We start from the raw sequence: 21,592 nt of genomic DNA on the forward strand, positions 1-21,592 counted from the left end.
ATTAAAGGGGTCTTCTTGATGTACAATCTTGACTGGGCCCCAAGTCAACAGACATCCTTTCCCATAAAGGGTGCATTCCAGTATAAACAGGACCATGTTACCTGTCTGCACTCAATTGTGCAAGGTAGAAACTAGCACACTTGCTCTGATGCCTTCACAGACCCTGGACTTTGAGGCTGGATCTCACGTAGCACAGGCTGACCTTGAATGCTGTATGAAACTGAAGATGACTTTGAACTCCTAGAATCTAGAACCTGGATCTGACTGCCTTTACTTACCAAGTGCACACCACCTTGTCAGTTTGTGTGCTGTGGATCTCATACATGATATGCAAATATATCAACATTCCTAGCCCTGCCCCACCCACTCTGGCCTTATTAGTGCTTCCTTGATCACAATGGCTACAGAAAGCGGGAGCTCCCACCTGGCTCCAGCCCCATACAAATCAAACCACCATGGGTGACAAGACAGTTCATTGGGCAAAATCACTTAACACATGAGCTTGCAGACCTCAATTAGATTTCTGGAACTGACTCCTGAAATTGCCCCTGACCTCTATGGGCATGAGATGGCACATGCACACTCGTGAGCATGCACAAACACAACCACCACAGTAATAAAATCACAGAAAGACCACTTCTCCAAACGTTGACAGACTTTATTGTCGGGGGGGATTCCCACCTGGGACCCCGCCCTCTTAAATAAAAAAGTGCATAGAAAAGAAGGGATTTAGAAACCTTTGTACAATATCTACATCCTGGGTCCCCAGGGAGAGAGGAAGGAGGCAATGGCTGTGTGGGCAGGAGGGGTGAAGGCAGGACTCCTGCCCCACTACATGCCCACATCCACCACGGACAAGAAGGTAGGAGGGAGATACTGAGACTAGGGAGCCACAGGCCAGGGTGAGATGGCAGCGGGCACATGAGGAATCTGGGGCAGCCATGGCCTCAGTTGAGGAAGCGACGGCAGCGCTTGGCGCCACAGTTGCAGGGCAGCTTGTTGCTGGCATCCTCGATGGGAAACTTGTAGTCATAGGTGAGCTCCTCACCTCGCAGGATGCGGCGCAAGGCAAAGATGACAATGTGTTTCTGACCTTCCACATGGATGACACGAGAGAAGCAGTTGGGCTCACATGAGTGGTTGATGAATCGAGCAGCATTGCCGTGCATAGTGGCATCCACCACATCAAAGTCATCCATGCGGAACATGTAGCACCCAATACCCTACAGAATGGGAAGAAGGAATTAACTTTCTGTCAAGGTCAGCCCACATCCACTCACCTCAAACCCTTACGGCACTTACCTTCCCATCATAGAACTTCTCTCGCTTGTCAGTCAGCACAGAGCGAATGACAATACCAGAGTACTCAATGACCATCTCACCAGCATCAATGTTGCGTTTACAAAACAGGCCTCGTCCGTGGATAGCTGATCTGCAGGGCAGAACAGACCACAGGGAACTCAGGGGGCAGGGGGACAGACACCAGGCAGCTCCTCATCATGGCACCTATCTGTCCACCCAAGGGGCAACCCCCCCAACCCCACTAACCTGTAGACACCCACAGCCTCTTTAGACGTCTTTTTGAGATGACGAAAACGCATGGCCATAGGAAGCTCCAGGCTGGTGGCACGTCTGGTAGGGAACAAAATACCACAAAGCAAGCTGGTATCCAGGGACAGTCAGTCACCCCCTTTAGGACCCTTTCAGACCATGCCCAGTACCCCAACTTGTTCTGCATACCTGGTGGACCGAAGCTGCACCTCATCCTCTTCTTCATCACAGGTGGCTCCCTCAGGGAGCACCCTGTGCTGGGAGGCCAGGAAGTTGAACATGTCAAAGGTACACTTCCTGCAAGTGAAAAGGAAAGGGTCACAGCCATTCCTTCAGAGATGCTGCCTGGCTCTTCTTTGATTAGTGTCACCAAGGACTATAGGGCTGAAGACAGCAGAACAGAACATGAGTGGGGTCTACTCTTCTGGCATGAAGCCTACAGATTATTTTTGCTGTAGCCTAGTGTCTCTGTTTCAATCTTTCTATACTTAATTCCCACCCCTGTGCTCCCCAACCACTAACCGGAGATAGACCTCAGCACGAGCAGCCCCATGGGGATTCAGAGGTGGCTCCTCCTGGCCCTCTCCCTGCTGGTGGTATCGGAACTTATAGTGCTGACAGCGCTGGGCCCCAGGCAGTTGTTCTGCCAGGAAGATGACAGCATCGTGGTGGATGCCCAGGAGTCGTGCTCCACTCATTCCTGAGAACAGGACGGGAGGGACATAGCAATCATATGGAGGGCTGGCCCACCTGGCCCTGGCTCCCAGGATTCCTGGGGATACTTACCACTAAAGGAAAGATGCCTGAGCCGTGCATGCCCTCGAGCTTCTTGCACTTTCTCAATCAGAGTTCTCCATGCCACTGGAAGGAGGAGCTAGAAGTCAGGATGAGGGATGAACACTCTCCCCGACTGCTACTGCTTCTGTTACCCCCAACTCACCCTCCAAGCTCTCTGCCTCCACACTGAAGCCATCATCACTGCTGATCTCAAAGCGCAGGTGCGGACCAGCTCGTTTCGGAACCTGGTTTTCTTTGTCCTCTGGGGATGGAGGCTCTTCCTCAGAGCTTGAGGCCTCACCTGCTTCCATGGGGAAAGTAAAAAGTAGGAGACGATCACCTTCCTGGACTCAAAAGCCACTGCTGCCAGGCGAGCGGAGCATGCATTTAATCACAGCATCCCAGAAGCAAAGCTAGGTAGATCTCCGTGAGTTTGAGGCCATTCTGGTCTACTTAGCGAGTTCTAGGACAGCCAGGGCTACAGAGAGACGCCTTGTCTCAAAACAAAAGGGGGGTGTGGGGGAACAGACCTACTGCCCCTGATTCCCAGCTGACATGAATCTCCTTGGCACAAACATACAGGAGACAGATGGTCCTCTTCCTGTTTCAATTACCGAGTGAGTCCTATGGCATTGATTTGAACGTTCTAAGGGGCCTGGAAAAACTTTTCCACCATAGAACAGCTGCATGAGACCATGAAGGCCTGGGCTCTGCCAGCTCACTGAAAGCTAGCCCACCATGTACACCCTGTAATTATTCTGTCCCTGAAACAGACTCTATAGATATTGGAGAATTACTTATACACAGTTAAACAAATAAATAAATAATTGGGGGAAGGACTAGAGTTGAAGCCAGAACCGTGAATGTGCTAGGAAAACATTCTAGCACCAATTTATACCTCAGTTGAAAATACATTAAACACTTATACAATTTAAAATGTATAGACTTGGACACATTCAAGTACATTTATAATATTACAAACCAGTAGTTCTCAACCTGTGGGTTGTAATCCCTTTGAGGGTAGCATGTTACGTATTTACATGATTCATAACATTAGCAAATTAGTTATGAAGAAGCAACAAAATAACTTTATGGCTGGAGGTCACCACAACATAAGGAACTATATTAATAGGTCACACGGCATTAGGAAGGTTATAAACTATTTTAGGGACTTCTTGGACTGTCTGTATTTATTCAGTTTTGTTAAGACAGAGTCTCACTACATTATTCTGGTTGGCCTTGAACTTCTGGACTCAGAAGACCTCTCCGACTCAAGATTAGCTAGGATCATACAGATGTACACCACCTTCAGGAGTCACAAATTGTAAAGATAAAGCAACAGGACTCCTGATGTAGCATTCTCAGTAATTGTGAAACGGGTAAGGGTAACCCTGAGGTGTGAGCCTTAGACACAGTAGAGTGCCGTCAACTGCCATAACGAGGATAAGGACTCTTTGGAGCATGCTAACTGAGCTGTCTCTCAGAAAGCAGGTGGGGGAAGTGACACAAACACAAGGCCCAGGAGCCTGGGACAGACAAATCGGAAGGCATGACCAGAGGAGGTGAGAGGAAAAGTGTGGAGTCCTGGAAGCAAGTATTTCAAGGAGGGAAGTTGGAGAACAGATGCTGCCACCAGCATCTGCAGTGGACACCAAGGCCAGCCACTGTCTCTACGGCAGGGGTGGAACATGACATAGGAGCAAGATCCACATGCTCCATCAGTCACCACAGCCTTTCTCTTGCCAGCCTGTCCAGCACCCTCTTGTCAGACAACCCTGACTCTGCCACAGAGGTCAGTTCATCTCCAGGCTCCAGGGCCTTCCACTCCTCCTCGCTTCATCTACTGAATAGACAGGGGCAGCTAAAGAGCCCTTTCCCATATTCTTTCTCACACTGCTTATCTAACCTGAGCTACAGAGTGGACATGTCTGGATCCCCCGCCACAAACAGTCATGTGTCTGTCATCATCACCATCACACCCCAACACCAGCCAGACCAAAGCCTCTCAGCTAAGCAGCCTTAGTCCACCTGGCTCAAATTTGGTGCTTAGAGCCTACCTCTATGTACTGAGAGAACCCAAACACCTGGGTAGGGCCGGGTCACTACAAACCCAGTTTGCCTGCTAGATTACTCAGCTGCTCCACATGAGTGACCCCAGAGGCCAACAGAGAACCTCACTTCTAGTCTCACAGTCTAGCAGACAAAACCACTTGAGCATTCACTTGTGACTCAACCAAAGGCACACCTGCCAGACCTTTCTCCCATCTCAGGAGTCACCTGCTCAAAGCCAATCACTATTCTCCCATGCGCTTTTCCTCAACCACCACCCTTCCCCCTCTCCACAGCTTTGAAGTTGCAGCCCTCATCATAGCCTCAAGCTCTCTGACTGGCGCCCGACCTCTTCCTGATCCTTAGCTCAACTTCTTGGCTAGCTGCCTGGGTACTGCTCTGGCTCGTCACCAACCACTATCTCCAACATCCTACCCGCCCCATGCCACCTGCTCATGCGCTCTGCCAATCCAGGACTCACAGGCCTGGGCTGGTGGCTCACTGTGGCAGGTGAACTGCTGACAACTCCATTCCTGGTCCCAGAACACCAACCTTTTCTAATCTTCCTACTGTTCCTGCCCCTCACTTGGGTTTTAGGACTCCAGCCTCCCTGGGTGACCCTGACCTTTTGGCTTTGTGAGGCTTGACCACTCTGATCCCACCCATCAGATGCACCCCTACCCCACCCCTATAGCTTCACAAAGCTCAGCCAGTTAAGCTTCTACATAGAGCTGTTTTGTTTGTCCTTGGTATTCTGTTTCCTTCTGTTGTGAGATAGGGTCTCACTATGTAGCCCAGACTACCCCCGAATTGGAATCAAATCTGGCTCAGCCTACAACTGTAAACATGCATTACTAAATCTGATTTCTTTTTTGGTGTTTTTGAGACAGGTTTCTCTATGTAGCTCTGGTTATCCTGGAACTCCATCTCTAGACTGGCCTCAAACCTACGGAGACTCACTTGCCTCTTCCCCAAGTGTTGGTCTTAAAGCGTGTGCTACCACCTCCCAGATACTGATTTCTAACACCAATTCTGCTGTCCTGAGTCCAGGAGCTCCCTAGCAGTATGTAACTCCAGCACCTAGCCCTGGGCTTCTACCCACTGAGTGTTTGTTGGGTTTTTGTTGTTTTCTAGGGTTAGAGAATGAACCCAATTAGCCCCTGGGGTGCACTGTGTTTTGAGTGAACCAATTCAGGTTCTGTCAGTCACCACTGGGCCAAGCACAAGGAGGCAGTGAGAAGAAAGCTGGTCTCTACCTGAGTAGTGATGCCACTGGGACTCAAATAGTAGGTCTGAGGAACCATCAAGGGCCCGGGAAGGAGCTTCTGGGAATGGCAGCAAAGGACACCGGTCCTGGGGGCGCCTGTCAAGAAAGATCTGTCAGGAGGCAAATATTACTGGGGGGGTGTGGGGGGTCCACAGCCTCCAGGGAAGGGACCTGGTTACTCACCCAGGGCTTTCCTCCTCAGGGTGTTCCCCAGGATTGTTCAGGTCCAGAACTCCACGTACTGTGGGCGTTTTCATCCGAACGCGACTGACCCTGAAGAGAAGCACAGAACGCTCATGTGTCTTCCTTCTCCTGTCTAGCTCCCCAGGCTGCCTGCCAACCCCAGCCTTAGACCCACACTTACCCACTGCCACTGATCCCTGCCACAGGATGGGCATCCTCCAACGACTCTCCAGCTTCATCCAGCCGGGGAGCTTTGTTTGGGGGAGGAACTGGAGGGGACCGGCCAGAGAAGGTGGATACCCTCTTGACACGGATGGCCTGGCGTGGTGGGCTGGGGGGCCCACTGCTAAACACCAGTGTTAGTGGGGGTGGAGGTGGGGGTGGGGCAGGCCGGACCACTCCTACCCCCACCACTGGCAACACACTGAGCAGGGGTCCTGGGGGCAGAGTCCAGGAGGTGGGGGCTGTTGGGGGAATGATAGGGGGCAGAGGCGGCTGCTTTACTGGGGGTGCAACAGGCTCACCCTCCCCTGCCATCTTCACAAATACTTGCCCCAGCTTGTTGACAAGGATGATCTTGGATGTGGCAGGTTTAGGGGGCTCTGGAGCAGGACCCAGACTCAATACCCGGACCCCTGGAGCTCCAGGGAGCCAGGCAAATGTCCGGGTGGGGTCAGCTGTGCTAGTGGACAAGCTTTGTGGGGGCTGGCTGCCATTAGCCAAGGGAGGGGCTGAGGGAAGAGAGTCTTCTCTGGGACCAGCAGCCCCCTCCCCAGGACCCCCTAGGTTCTTCAACACGAAATCCACAATTTCTGAAGGCAGGTCTTCAGGAGGCCGGGCTCTGTCACCTGCTGCTCCGAGGACCCCTCCTCGGCCCACTCCTGGTCCTGAAGGAGGAGTTCCCTGTCCCCGGGGTTGCTGGACAGCCTCGGCCTCACTGTCTGTGCCATCATCCACTCCGTCCAGCTGCTCAATTCGGGGCGCCCCAGCAAGGGAACTAGGGGCCAGGGCAGGGCCAGACACCACTGTCACAGGGAAGTGGACATAGCGAGTAGTAGGGCTGGTCTCCTCCTCTGAGCTGTCCCCTGGGCCTCCCTGGCTGCTCCCCACTGCCCCAGCAGCCACAATCTCTTCCTGGAAGGGCTCAGTCCCCAGCAGGCTGGCTGCAAAGTCCAGGTCAGCAGCACTTAGTCCTGACACCACCTCCATGTCTTCAAAGTCTGGGCCCAGGTCTTCAGAGGGTGGTAGGGGAGATGGGGCCAGGTCAGGGGGAGCCAGCTCCCCTGAGGTAGGTGTGAGGGCTGTGACTGAGGTAGACAGGGGCACCCTGAGCTGAGGGGAAGTTCTGAGAGGAGAGGAGGTCCTCCGGGATGGTGGTGGCCTGGTGGCCAGGGGGCTAGGACGTCGAGATCGTCTCGGGGGAGCTGGAAAGTCCGAGTCTCCCACAGTAGGGATGTGGTGGGTCAGAGAAGATGGGCTTCCTGTGAGAGGAAAAAAAGTCAGTATCAGTCAGCAACTCCAGGTTTCCTAGCTAGCTCTACTCTTTTTCTTCTTCTTCTTCTTTTTTTTTTTTTTTAAAGGCAAGGTTTCTCTGTAGCCCTGGCTGGCCTTGAACCCTCAAGAGATACTCCTGCCTCTGCCTCTCAAGTGCTGGAATTAAAGATGAACACCACCACTGCTCTACCCATTGTGCTTACCTGGGGAGGGCAGAGGACCAAATGAGACACCCCCTAAGGGCCTCCGAGATGGTGAGTAGTTGGGCACTTTGATTCGAGCCCCTGAGAAGGAGCGGGGGGTGGGAGGAGGGCCATTGCTTGAATCTGTCCGAAGTGGGGGATCCAGATTCTGAATGGGTGAGTGGTGTACAGGATCTCCAGGAATCAGGGAATCTGTATCTGGTAGGTCATCATGATTGGGGGGCTCTGAAAAGGCAAGAACAAGGGAGATTGGGGGCCCTGTACCAAACCCCCCCAACGTGTGCCCCAGCAACCATGTCAAGTGGCTTACAACCACCCAGCTCCAGGGGAGCTGATACCCCTGGCCTCTGTAAGTTCATGTACACAGTCTGGGAAACGAGTACATGTAGGCCCAAACCCTGACTGTACCACTGTTACTGTAGAAATAAACCACCTATGTCCCTTGTACACAATGCAGCACGATCTATGTATCCACAAGACCAACCAGACCTTATGAGAGCACACAGGCCTCAGGAAGGCGGCTGTCAACATTCCCGTTCCCTGTGGCTGGTAGCCTGTGCTCCTCCCTCACTTCCTGTGAAATGCTGAGCACAGCCCCTGCTATATGCTTCAAAGTCAACTACCATTGCTTCTATCATTTACAAGAGAGAAAGACGAAGTACATCCTGAAGTTTCTCAACACATGGAAGGTATAGAGGTGGGGAAACAGTTTTGTGAGGTCCCCATTTGGAGAAGGGGATGAGGCAGTACCCAAGTGCTACCTGAGGAAGGGGTTGGGCTATGCACAATGGTCTGGTTCTCCTCTGCTGCTTCCAGGTGAACTGGTTCCTCCCTTGGCCCCCAAGGGCGATACTCTAGAATTCGGCACCGATACCAGCAGCGCCTCCGAGCATCCACTGTGCTCCAGTACAGGCGGGAGCACCTGGAGCAGACATATGGGACAAGAGGGTTAGGGAAACCTAGAAACAACATCCAGCCCTGGAGTCCTCCTCCCCTCATCAGCCCTGGAGTGCTCACTGGTAGCCAATGGGGAAGAGCCGACCCTCACAGTCTGAGAGATCAGACAGGGTGCCCAGGGAGTTGATTCGGATGGAGCCTATGGTACAAAGAAGATGGTCAAGTAGGGTAGGGCCAGATGAGGTCAGAAGCAGTAAGCAAGAGAGCAAGCAGCTTACCAATGAGTACATTGATGACATCTGGTTCAAGTCCAGTCAAGAACTTTCGCTTGAAGTTGATGCCCTCAAAGTCCACATAGACTCTCCGAAGAACATCAAAACCATCAGGGGTCACGATCTCCTGGGAAGCAGAAAGCAAATGGGGGTTGCTGAACTGGTAGAGGGTTGAAGAGCGTGAGGGCAAAGCTCTGTAGGCTGTCAAGGGCTTGGCCTATATGACCATAGGGAAGCCTGAGATGATAGGGGAGTGGGCAGGGGATCCCCAGCAAGCATCCTGGCCCACCTTGCCATCTAGGAGGTCTGTGTGTTTCTGGCAGAAAACCTTCTTGTCATCCTGGAAGATGCAGTAGCTGGCCCGGGCACACATGAAGTGGAAGTTGCTGAGACATGAGGACAGGCAGCAGCCAACTGTGGCTCCAGGCTTGAGGCAGAGCTCACAGCGCTGTGGGAGGAAGGGACTGCTGAGGTGAGAACTCTGTGATTCTCCATCACTGATAACACTGCACAGGTCCTGGCTGGTCTAGCACCCTACACAGCCTAGGTAGGAAGGAAAACCCCTTCCCTAGTTATGCCCAGGGCCAGGAGCACACCCAAACTACCTCAGAAACATACAGCAAGGCCTGGAGAGAGCTCTCAGCTTTTACTGATTGTTACTTGCCACCTTCTTCACATTAGTTGTTTTAACAGCTCCTGCCAAGGGTAGAGTCTTCTCCAGGACTCCACCAAGGAACACAGTGAGGAAGGATTCTTTCTTTCTTCCCTTTTTTGAGGCAAGATTCTTCTAAACAGCCCTGGCTGTCCTGAAACTCACTCTGTAGACCAGGCTAGCCTCAAACTCACAAGACACAAGAGATCATCCTGCCTCTGCCTCCCAGAGTACTAAGACTAAGGTGTATGTCATGCCTGACTGAGAACAGATTCTGAAGCTGACTTGACTGAGTCAAGGAGACTGCCTGGTGAAAGAAAGATGACACTGTATGGAAGGTGTCCTACAAAGGTACCATAGACAAGGTGCATAAATTCCATCTTTTGGGATACAGGCCCAGATCTAGCTAGAGAAAATGTGATGCCAGCCATCACTGCCAGGGTTGTTTTTTTTTTGTTGTTGCTGTTGTTTAAGATTTACTTTATTTATACGTATACACTGTCACCGTCTTCAGGCACAACAGAAGAGGGCATCAGATCCCATTACAGATGGTTGTGAACCACCATGTGGTTGCTAGGAATTGAACTCAAGACCTCTAGGAAGAGCAGAGGGTACTCTTAACTGTTGGCTGAGCTATCTCTCCAGCCCAGTGCCAAGGTCTTGACACAACCAACTAGGTACCAAGGGAGCCAGACTCAGGGCACACACCTACAATCCCAGCACTTGGGAAGCAGAAGCAGGAAGATTACATTTGAAACTAGATTGAACTACATATGAGTACCTGGCCAGCTAGGGCTCATGAGTCACTGTCTCAAAAAAAGGGGGTATGTGGGTGGGGCGCTGAGAATATAACACTGCTCAGAGGTTGAACACTTGCATAGCATATGTGAGGTCATGACTTCAATTCCCAGCACAATAAGAGTAACAAGGATGAGCAGGGGAATGGAAGGACATGTCCAAAGATCACCATTTAATAAAGAATTAGTTTAGTTCTACACTGAAGGAAGTGCCAACCTGTGACCCCAAGGGATACCCGCCTTTCTGGGCCTATGCCCTTACCATCTGCCTTCCACGTGCGACAGCAGCATGGACGTTCTTGAGGGAGCCATCATTCTCCTCAAACACTTCAGCTGACCAAATGGCACAATTGACATGTGTCCACTCATTTTGCCCAATGTACAGGAGCCGCCCGGCCTCCTACGGGCAGAAGAGGAGTGGCATAATGGGAAGTTCCCAGGACCAGGTCCCACAACCTAGAGCTCTGTGCAGTAGCCTTTACCTTAGAGTCAGCATCCCCATACTTGAGACAGAGTGCACACTGACGAGGGTCATCCAGCTGTGAGAAAGCAGCTGGGTCCTTGCTCTGGAAAGCTGCAGAGGGATGGGAAGGTGAATCTAAAAGAGTCCGAATCTAGAGCACGGCACAGCAACCAGGGTTCAGCCCTTGCTTCCATTACCTGCTGAAGGATCCCCTGGAGGTTGCCCAGATTCTGGGGTCTCTGATTCCTGTTGTCTCCACTGAGCATAGACATGGTCCAAGGATGGAGGCAACACAGCATTGGGGAGGACTCCACTGTGGAGACAGGGTTAACATCTGGTGTGCTCAACAAAAGCAATTCAGCTGGAGTCTACCCATGATATAAGCCTTAACATGCCCTGACTCCTTTCTTTCTTTCTCACATGGATTTCTCTCTCTGTCAAAAGAAGCCAAGCTCCTGTGTCAGTTACATGTGCTGTTCTCCATGCTCCCAGAATATTCCATGTCAGTTCAGATGTCACTCCTTCCAGGATACTTTCTCTTCTTACATATCTAGGCTCCCATAACCTCCTGGGCTTCCATGTCACCACTCTGATCACCTGGGCCATCAATGCCTGCCTAACCTCCCCAACAGGAGCTCCCCAAATGCCTTCAAAACACAGAAACAAAGACAGAGCTAACGGCACATGTACATCTTTGCTAGCCTAGAAGAAATGAGGAACGCTCACCCTGGCTCCATCATCCTCTTCTCCAGCCCTGACCTGAACCTTACCCCTTATCCCAGCCTCATCCCTGGAATCCCAAGTGCCCTTGCATTTGACCTCACTCCTTGGTCCCCCCTCCAGGTACTCAGCCCCGCTCACTTTGGCAGCCGTGTACTCCGTCGCCAGTACTTAGGGTCATGGGCGTCGAACCAGCAGAACGCAGACTCTAGCAGCTGGGAAATGGGTTAACGGGATGAGAAGAGCTGTCCTCCCTCAAGAATAGATGAGGGCAGGGTCTAAAGGACACATTCTTTCCCCCACTCCCCACCCCCACTAACTCAAGTCATCCTTCAGGCACCACTCCAGCACTCACCTTCAGTAGGAGTCCTTTCATCTGGCTTCCAGCCCGGCGCTCTGGGGGCTCTCCTTCTTCTGAATGCCTCATCAAGATGGCCACCACGTCTTCCATGAAGCTGTGCTGTAGGTGAGTTTCTCAGTGTCTGAGCCCTTACCCCACACTTCAGCCCCAGTCCGACTCTGCTCCTTCCCATGCCCTACTCACCACAGACTTATAGTGACCTTCCTCAAAGCGCTGTCCCACAGCTTGTAAATCACAGGGTCCTGGGTGGAGCTGCTTCCCATCCTGCCCACACTGCAAATGGGGGGAGGTCAGAAGGGCTAGGGCTGAGCCCAAGTCCACCCACCCTACCTCAGGGCCATCCAGACCTGGGTGCACAGCAGCAATGGGCCTGCCACCTTCGAGCTCAACAGGCCCTGGAGCACCTGACGTAGGCCTCCCTGCAAGGCCCCACTCAGGGCCTCTCGCCAGCGGGGCTGTGTCGCCCCAGCACATGGCCCACACGTGTACAACACCGAGTCTGGCAGTCCAGAAAGGATCTCGTAGTCTTCATCTAGAACAGCAAATGACAAAAGACACAATGGATTGGAGAGATGCAAGGGCTCCCAGGAGCCCCCAAGGACCAAGGACAGTTAGTATATATGTCACCCTATAGGCCTGTGGTAGGGATAGGGTCCCTGAAGGGCTGAAGCTGTGCTCTTAGGTAATCTTCTCACCCGAGAGTCCCTCACACTTGGCATGCACCCAGTGGTCACACTGTGCACATTGCATCATCTTGCTCTCATAGTCGTTGTCTTCATAGCAGCGTGTGCAAATTGGGCAGTAGTTCCCTGGGGGAAGAAGTTAGAGGCAAAAGTCAGAGCAGCCAGGACTCATCAATGCCTGAGTCCTGTGCAGAGGCTGTACAAATCATTTGACAGCTACATAAGCTGTCTCCCCTACACCTGTCAGTCTAAAGAGTTGTTTGTGGACAAAGCCTGTTTTCTCTGTAGCCCTGACATCTTCCAAAAGAAAAGGCACTGCACGGGTGAACAAACGCAGACAGTGCTGTTCAGTGGGAACTTGGGGTTCTTCCAGGAGGGATCGTAAAGGAGTATGTTCCCAAGCCCTGTACCTGCACTACTCCTGGAGGACTCTGCTCTGGGCTCATTATCGGTATACTGCAGGACTTTGGTTGAACAGTACTGAATCAACTGAATCAAAGGAAAAGTTCTGCAGCTCAAAGGCAGAAAGCTCCTAGAATCTCTTCCTTTTGGTGCTGGAGGCCATGAAGGAGTCCCTCGTCCAGAGCCTGGCCCATTCTACCACAGTCCCCCAAGCCCTGTTCTCCTGCCAGGTCCCACCTTTCTCATAGAGCTCGGTGCACCTGGGGCAGAGGCTGTAGTCTCCAGACCACTCGACGTCCCAGTTCTTGCCTGGAGTTGCCCCACAGCTCTTACATCGCACACAGGCTGAACAGATCTGGGGGAGCAGGGTTAGAAGAAAGCTGGACATCAGGCTGAAGCAGGCTGACAGGTAAGACGGCGGGGATGGGTAGAAGGAAACAGATGAAGAGGAACCAGTACAAGAAATGATGGTAAGAAGGGGGAGGGGAAAGAAAGGGGCAAGAGTATGCAGCTGGGGGCACTGAGCCCATGAGCTTCTAGAGACCACGTGTCCATCCACAGCTTGCCTATGTGCACACTGTACAAAGGGAATGCTGCCAGTCAGTCTCAGAGCAGTGGGCAGCCCTCACATCTCTATGAGAGCTTTGGTCAGGTTAAGTCTGAGGGTGAGGAACAAGTAGAATGCTAGAACAAGAGACATGGATGCATCTCTCACCCAGTGGCGCCGTCTACGTGTGGCCCTGGTTGGGTAGCTAGGTCCCAGGCAGGCTGGGTGGTAAGCATGGCGACAACGTTCACATTCCAGGAGGTGCTGAAGGGCAGTAGAGGAGAAAGGTGTGTACAATATACTGCATAAGAATACCCCACCCCCAGGCTTCTACCTGCCCAGGGCTGCCAGTGCCCCACCTTGGACCCTCGGCCTTTGCGCCCACAGACATGGCAGAACTTGCAGCGCCTGCAGCACCAGGTGTCACGATGCTGAGGCAAGGGACGTTCGGCCTCCTCCAGACAGAAGGGGTGGAAGGGATCACAGCAGACTTGGCAGAAGACCAACTAGGAGGAGTAAGGAAATGATAGACAGTAGGTAAGAGGCTGGGCAGCCAGATGAGCCCTGGCTGAGAGGTCAAGGTCAGGAAAGGCAAACGGACACTTGGAGGCCAGGACTGTCTTCTTGCATTTGTTTGTTTTTAAAAAGGGCAAAGCACCAACCTCATGGAGGCCTTTGCTAGCACACAGCAGACACACCATCGGTGGCCCCCCTGGCACGGAAGTAAGCACACTGAGACCACCCATAAGCCACACGTTCTCTAGGTCGCAATCCTCCTGGGGTAAAAGAGGACATGGGATTGTAAAGCAGCCAGGAACACAAGTCAGATCCATGTTGAAAGCTCTGGTTACTCTCAACACAATCAAGAAGTTTCTTCTACTACAGGCTCTACAAGTGGCCCTCAACTCTGTACCTTAAAATCTACTCGGACCCGGTGCACACCATCAGGAGACTTCTGCTTTCCAGTCCAGCCATTGGGAAAAGAGGCAAAGGAGCCAGGGGCTAAAGTATCCTAAGGAAGGACATGGGGTTGTCAAAAGATGTCAACCCCACCCCTCTGCAGACTCCTCACTGGCCTCCCCCAACCTGCCAGACCCTGCCTTTTGCCCAAATCCCACTTGGCTTTCCAGAAAGGCAAGGCCTGCCTCATCCCTCAGGACCTGTCCTCTGGTGAGGACACACCACGACACTCAGGTGTGCCCATCACCCTGACTTGCCAGGTAGCTCCTGGAGAGCAGGAGCCATGCCTCACACAGGGCTTGGGGTTCTCGGAGCGGGCCGTGCTGACCTTGTCCAGGCGCCTTCGGGCCTTGAGCTGCAACACAGGCTGCAGGGTGGGTTTGCGGGGCCGGCTCTGCTCCTCAGGTTCTAGCACTGGCAGCTCTAGGCAGGACACAGGACAGCTGACCCTTCCTATGCCGGGTCCTCTACCCACCTGCACCTATATTCGTTCCCAAGACACTTCCTCCAAACAGGGCTCAGAAGGAAGACCTTCGGTGAGTATGAACACACCAACTGTGTGTGTTCCCCAAGAACAACCTCCTCCTTCATTCTCAGCTACCCTCTTGGACAGACTAAAGAGTCCTGTTCCTTCTAAGCTTAAGACACAGAGGGCCCTGGATTCCACCCCAAGAATGGCCAAAAAGAAAAGAGTCATAAAACAAACTTCTTAACTGGGAACATACCATGTTCTCTGGGGGTACGACGTCTTGGAGCAGGGGGACCCCCGGGCTCTGAGTCATCTGAGTCCTCGAAGACATCATAGGAGGGCCGCTGTTTGACGCAGCGTCGGGCTGACTTGCGCTGTAGTAGGAGGGAGTCCTGCTCCTCGGGCCCGGGAGTGGCCCCCACCTCCTCCCGGGGCCCCCCAGCTCCCGCCCCCCGGCGTGGGCCTGGAGGACCAGGGGAGGCCTCAGGAGATTCATCGGAATCCCAGGGCAACAGCGTCTTCACTATCGTCCGGCCTGTGGGAACAGGGGACTTGGTAGGATTTGAACTCAGCCAGGGACATGGGCACCAGGACAAAGGAAAGCCAGAAAGTGCAGCACAGAAGAAAGAATGCAGGACAGGTTTAGGCTCTGATAGAAAAGGACGTGTGTCAATGCAACGGCACAAGTGGAAAGCAAAGAAAACATGGCCTCTGCCACCCCACGATCTACATAAGGTTTTGTGAAGAAACACTCTTCAAACCTTATTACCTTTTTTTGCCAGCCGCTCCATTTTCCGAGCCTCTATCTTGTCACACTTCCGGTATCTGGGGAGGGGAGCAGCACGTCACCAGGGTAGGGGACTGGTGGTCTGGGGGAAGAGAGGAAGCTCTCCACAAGGATGCCAATCCCACTGCTCTGGCTGGGCAGAAGAGGGGCTGGGACAAGAGGCTCAGGTGACTTGCCCACCCCAGGCGGGACCAGAGGCCACACTCCAGTTACTTACACACAGCACTGCTTCTTAGTGTTGGGACCCCCAAATTTAGGTTTATCCAAGCAGTTGACACAAGAGCCACAGTCCTGCACACGCAAGCAACCCCGACAGTGCCCACAACGAGCCATTCTCATCTTCTTGCCATGGTGGGATGGCAGTGACCGCCGTGGTGTGTGGGCCAGGGCCCCTGCAGACCCTGTAGGCTCCGAGTCTCCCCCAGGCCCTGCAGATTCCACCTTTTCCCGCTGGGATCGGGAAGGGACACTCTCAGTCTCTGATGCTGATGACGTATCTATTGCAGCAGATGGGAGGGGAGACAGAGCCACAGAGCCACTAGGTATCCTACCTCACTTCCCTACTTTCCCTCTGCTTTTCCACACTGACCGACTCTAGGTGTTCTGGACCTAACCAGGTTTGTCCACGACCTAGCAACACTACAACCAGTCTTTCCCCTAAGCTCCATCCGATCCCTCTGCTCAGCTCCCTGGTGCTCTCGCTCATGCAGAAACCTTACTTTTCCTCAAGCCTCCCACTACACAAGTCCCCTACCCTCAGTGGCGAGGTCCTGCCGATCCCGGAGAGGGAGAGCACTGAGGCGGGGTACGTCTTCAGGCACCATGGCCCGAGCCTGACCTAAGGCCACAGCAGCATGACGGCAGACATGTTTGATTCGGGGGCCTTGTACAGGTGACTCGGGGCCCTGGGAGAGGAAAAACCAGGAAGAGATGTGGGAAATGGCTCCATATGGTCCTGTAGCCAGCCTTCTTCAGAAGACCCTCCTTTCACTGCATACCGAGGCTCGATCTCTCTTAGCTTCCATGGATTCATCTTCAGACCTGACACAGCCTCTGTCTGGGGTCTGTTTGACAGTTCCCACAGCCTCCTCGGTTTGCACTGCAGGGCTTGGCTGGTAGAGGAAATTAACAGGGTCAGGGGCTGCAAAGCGAGGACCAGTGAGAACAAGGGAATAGGAGAGGGAAGGGAAGGGATCAGGGTAGAAACAGATGGAGATAAAAGGGAAACTGGTCCTGTGTGTTCCTGCTAAACACTATCTAGGGAGGCAGCTGTACAGATTGAGTGCAGGGACTTGCTCAAAATACCACACTCACCGGCACTGAAGCGGCCACTTTCTGCTGCTGCTGCTGATCGATCTTGAATAACTGCACCTTAGCTCTCTTAAGAAGGCTAAACATTTTTTCCTCCACCCCAGATAGTGGCAGGGGACCCAGACTTGCAACATGGGCCTTTTCCAGTTGTGGCGTATGTTGTGGAGATGGAGGTGGCTGCACTTGTGGTTGCTGTGGTGGTAGTGCCTGGGGTAGGAGCTGGGTCTGCAAGGCTTGAGGGGGCTGCTGGAGCTGAAGCTGCTGCCCTTCGCTCTGAGCTGGAGCTCCATGGGGGGATACCTCAACCTTAACAGGAGTGGTGACCACAGGGACAAAACGAGGCAAGCTGAGGTGGTTGGTCCGCCCCACTGCCCTAGGCTCAGGCTCAGCTGGAGAGTCGTCAGCAGGAGGCAGCTCTGGTTCAGGAGCTTCAAGAGCCCCAAGAGGAGGAGGGGTAAGCACCGATTCATAGATCTTCAGGTGGGCTTCACTTGGGGTAAACTGAGGGGCCCGAAGGAGCAGGGGCCTCCGGGAGGGAGTGGCAGGAGTAGGTGGTGGAGACGGGGCTGGTGGAGGAGCAGGTGGAGGCGGCGGCAGCTCCCGGGTTAGTGAAGTCCAGCGAAATGTGGGTTCCCTTAGGATAGACCGTCTCTTCTCAGGGAGTGGGACTGGGGTAGATGGGGGAGTTGGGACACGAGGCGGAGAGGAGACTGGTACTGGTTCCTGGGGAGCAAGTGGGGAGGTTGCAACAGGAGGTCGAACAATAGAAGCCTCCACCTTTGGAGGTTTGGGAGGGTCTTCGTCCATAAATCGCCGGGGTGTTTTGATAACACGGGAGGAGCGAGCACTCACCACAGGCATAATAAACTGCCGTATATTCTTTAAGAAGGTGGTACTTTTGGGGACCACAGTAGGACTGTCTTCCAAAGGGCTTCCTGTGGTAGTGCTGGGGTTTGGAGTGGGAGAAAGGGTGCCCTCTGGTCCTGACCGAGCAGCTTCCCGCTCTGCCCGCTGGCTAGGAGTCAGGGGAGGCCTGCCCCTCTTCCTAGAGCATGTAGCTGGGACAAGAGGAGGAGACTCTTCCTGTTTCTCTGGGGCTGGATATGGGAGAGGGGAAGATGGGGGAGGCGGAGAAACTGGGGGTGGTAGAGGAGATGCTGGAGGTGGAGATGTTGAAGGGGGTGGTAGAGGAGGAGGTGGTGAAGGGATGGGAGGAGTCAAGGGTGGCGATGGAAGCTTTGCCTCTTCCTTCTCCTTGGCTGGCATCCCTTCTTCCTCGGCCATGGCTCTCTCGGTCTCCTCCTCTTCCTTTTGCTTGTTGTCACCCTCACTGTCATCTTCTTTTTCTTCCTTCTCTTCTACCTCCTCCTCCTCCAGTTTCTGCTCCTGCTTCTTTCTACATGAGCCCCTTTCCTGTTCATCTCCATCTCTTCTTTGGGGGGCATCCTGCCAGCTTTCCCCACGTTGACCATGACCCTGACCTGATTCTAGTCCCTGGGACAATTGTCCCATCTTCACTTTCTCGGCCTTGGAAACAAACTTGATCATAAGGGGAAGTCCGCCTCGGCCTCTGCCCCTGCCTCCACGGCCTCCTCTCCCAGGCTGTCCTCCACGTTTGGGGGTTCCAGGTCCTGGACCAGGTCCCTCCTTGCATTTCCAACTGCCAGCTTTGTTCTTTACTGGAACCACAGGAGGCGGAGGCTCAGATTTAGGGATTGTCACAGCCGCTTCTGCTACCACTACTGCTTGCTGCTTTTTCCGGCAGGGGCCAGCTGGCCGTCCTGGGGGTCTTCCCCGAGACCGACGGGGAGTAGAGGGTTCACGTGCCCGTGCCCGGCTCCGGGGGGGTTGGGGTGCTTGGGCCCGCCGGAGAAGTTCAGTCAGTGCCTGCACCATCCGTTCAGTGCCCTCCTCACCCCGTTTCCGAGTAGGGGCCTTTGGAGGGACAGGAGCCACATCTGCTAGGCGAGGAGGAAGGGGGGCCGTCTTATGCTTTCGGCCCCGACCCCGGGGGACTCGACCTAAAAGGAGAACAGTTGTGGGGAGATGGGTCAAGCTGGCCCTGTAGTATTAAGGAAAGCACCCCAGAAGGGCAGGATACTAAGTCTTACTGGTCTGCTTTCCCCCACAGCCCAGGCTACCTTGTACTGAACACAGGACACACTCAGTAACTGGTCGAGACTAGCTGAACACAAAGGGCAAGAACCTACCCAGAACACTGGAGAGGTAGAGTTTCCCCATCACTCACCTCGCTGGGACCGAAGCGCAGAGCGCAGGGAACTGGGGGCCACATCTTCATCTGAATGAAAACCCTGAAACTCCTGATGTAGGGGACCAAGGGTGAAGGGGAAGAAACAGTGGTCAGTGCCAAAGCCCTGGTTCCACCTGGGTTTCAGGTGTTGTGGATATGTTAGCTTCCATCTTAACATAATCCTCCTTATTTATCAAAGAACTTAAAAAACTGAGGCAAGGTCAGAAGGAATGAAGGTACAAGACATTCTTGAATCAGACCATACCAGCACAACCATCAGTAATTCACCTGCCCAGAAGAAAACACTAGAAGGTCTCCTCAAGTTAAGCAATAGGCATTGCAATGAGGGCTAATTCCAACTTAAAACAAAGTAGGTCCTCCGTTTACACCCTTGCAGGGCATTCCTAAATGGGGAGTGTTTTGGGGGAGACGAGAGATGGAGCAGATGGTTTATCATATTAGAATCCATTCTGAGGCCTCAGAGGACAGCTAGCTCTCCTAAGCAATATAATCCACACCCTCCTGCCTTTTCCAAAAGGCTGAGAGAGAGAGATAAACCATAACTGCACTCACTCCAGACTCAAGACTCAACATTCATTCTATCCCTGTTCAACCCGCGCCTAAGAAGCCTCCACCACTCTACCTGAGAACCAAAGAGCAACTGGGGCACTGGTGAAACCAAGGGTATGTCGCGGATTTTAAAGGCCAAGAAGATAGCCTGTAAGTAAGAGCCCAGGAGGCTCTAGCCTTGGTCAATTAAGGCCACGCTGCTGCTGTCAACCACCACTGGTCCGGCATGCAATCCCTATGGCCTCTTCACCCACTCCTGTCCTGCTCTGCCATTGCTACCGCGAAAGATCAGCTCAGGACACCAATAGGGCTTGCCTGGAGCCCAGGCGTCTAGCTGCAGTCAGGGATTCTCTGACCACTTTCAAAGGCCCCAGCCACCCGAGAGCTCCACGCAGCCTGCTTCCTTCATGCTTATTTCCAGGAGCCCCGAGAATCCCACTTGTCCACAACACCCTTCGGAGCTATCCCGAGCCCTGCAAGCCCCTGGCCTCCGCCCCACCCGGCGCTGGAGACACATCCGACCGCCTCACCTCCTCCTCGGATTCCCCGTCACTGCTCTCTTCCTCCGGCATGCTGCCTCGGTTCGGGCCCCAGCCCCGGCCCCGGCCGCGGCCCCGGCCTCGCTGAACGCGCGCACCAGCCCACAGGCGGCGGAGCCGGCGCAGGCCCCGGCGGAGACCCAGCAAACGGAGCAGGGCCGTGTCCTCCCCGGGCTCGGCTCCTCCCGGCCCCGCCGCGCCGCGCCGCAGGGCTACCCGCACTCTTTCGGCTCCGCTGCCTCGGCCGCCGCGGCCCCCGCCCCCGCCGGAACCCCGCGGCCGGCCCGGGAAGCGGCCCCGTGCGGAGCCAGGCCCGGGGCAACTGCCGCCGCCCGCCGCCGCCGCCATCTTGGCACCGTGAGAGGGGCCGGGGAGGCGGGGGGAGGGGCGGCCCGTGCGCAGGGCCGGGGGGAGGGGAGAAGAGGAGGGGCAAAGCGGGGCGGCTGCGGCTCACGACAACAACCAGCGCCGCTGTGGGGCGGGCAGGAGCCGGGGGCTGGGCTGGCCACGCGCGGGGCACCACGGGAGCAGGAGTCCTGGGCCGGTCGGCCGTCACCCTCAAGCCGCACCTGAAGAGCAGACCCCGCGTCGCGGCCGGAGAGCGGGAGGCGCAAGGTCTTCTGGGAAATGTAGTCCAGTCGCCTTGCTCCTTCCGCCGACAGCTGGGGCGCGAGAACTGGGAATACCGGGTTGGCGACAGAGACTAGGAGAGCCAGTTCCTGGTCTCCAGGAGGTGTGGTTCCCGGCTCAGACTCCTCCCATTGTTCTAGTCGGAACTAGCGACCTGCATGGACTACCATTCCCAGGGTACCGTTGGCTTCGGACCCTGGGAACCCGACGGACACACAGCAAACGAAGTTAGCTACTGCGCTAGGCGTGGGCTGAGGGAAGGGTGGTGGTGCTCGGTTAGTCTCACTTCCAAGCGCAACCCAGTAGCCGCATTGCCCGGCGCGGAGGGGAGATGCTGGGGAGGCTGGTCTCCATCCCTTACTCAGAGGAGAGCAGACGGGTGGTCGAAATCGGGACTTGAGCCTGCGCTCCTCTCCAGCCCTAGACTACGCGCGCGGTGTGTTGCTGTGGAAGGAACCAGAGTCTTGAGGAGCCTCAAAGCCACCTTTCCCCTCCCGCAGGGTCTGGAGCGCCTTTGCGGCGTGCTGCCCTCGAATTATGCGAAGCCCCCGGAAATGAAAAGTGTGACCCTCTGTTTAGTCTATGGTGAATGGCCAGCAGGGGCCGCTACAGGGCAAGAGTGGGAACCCCCTAGCGCAGAGGAAAAGTCTGGACTCATCCTGACTGGAGAGCACAGGAAACTTTATTATAGTGATGAAATTGACAGCCCCCAGTTAATCTTCACCAAGTTAACTGTCCTTAACTCGGACTTGCCAGC

General features: G+C 54.3%; 1 protein-coding gene across 3 annotated transcripts; it reads right to left on the reverse strand.

Annotated features, from left to right (window-relative positions):
- Positions 1-637: 637 nt before the first annotated feature.
- On the reverse strand, positions 638-20,581 carry Kmt2b (lysine methyltransferase 2B). Of its 3 annotated transcripts, XM_076931873.1 has the most exons (38): positions 20,197-20,581; positions 19,094-19,166; positions 17,698-18,866; positions 16,849-17,568; positions 16,533-16,646; positions 16,289-16,439; positions 15,752-16,031; positions 15,517-15,572; positions 15,004-15,282; positions 14,607-14,701; positions 14,232-14,330; positions 13,981-14,094; positions 13,678-13,824; positions 13,487-13,582; positions 13,009-13,126; positions 12,382-12,495; positions 12,034-12,218; positions 11,870-11,959; positions 11,681-11,785; positions 11,467-11,540; positions 10,803-10,918; positions 10,625-10,716; positions 10,405-10,542; positions 8,983-9,141; positions 8,700-8,820; positions 8,542-8,620; positions 8,286-8,446; positions 7,525-7,749; positions 6,009-7,308; positions 5,828-5,917; positions 5,634-5,740; positions 2,492-2,632; positions 2,338-2,412; positions 2,074-2,251; positions 1,741-1,848; positions 1,549-1,632; positions 1,303-1,432; positions 638-1,223 (listed from the first exon to the last, which is right to left on the reverse strand). In XM_076931873.1, exons 1-38 carry the CDS (start codon positions 20,551-20,553, stop codon positions 948-950), a joined length of 8,016 nt encoding a protein of 2,671 aa, XP_076787988.1. In that variant the 5' UTR covers positions 20,554-20,581; the 3' UTR covers positions 638-947. The 3 variants fall into 3 exon arrangements, with proteins under 3 accessions (XP_076787988.1, XP_034359095.1, XP_034359087.1); XM_034503204.2 differs by having other exon boundaries at positions 2,492-2,629; positions 16,849-18,866; XM_034503196.2 differs by having other exon boundaries at positions 16,849-18,866.
- Positions 20,582-21,592: the final 1,011 nt, after the last annotated feature.

Source organism: Arvicanthis niloticus, chromosome 1 (assembly GCF_011762505.2).
Source record: "Arvicanthis niloticus isolate mArvNil1 chromosome 1, mArvNil1.pat.X, whole genome shotgun sequence".
NCBI classification, from domain to species: domain Eukaryota; kingdom Metazoa; phylum Chordata; class Mammalia; order Rodentia; family Muridae; genus Arvicanthis; species Arvicanthis niloticus.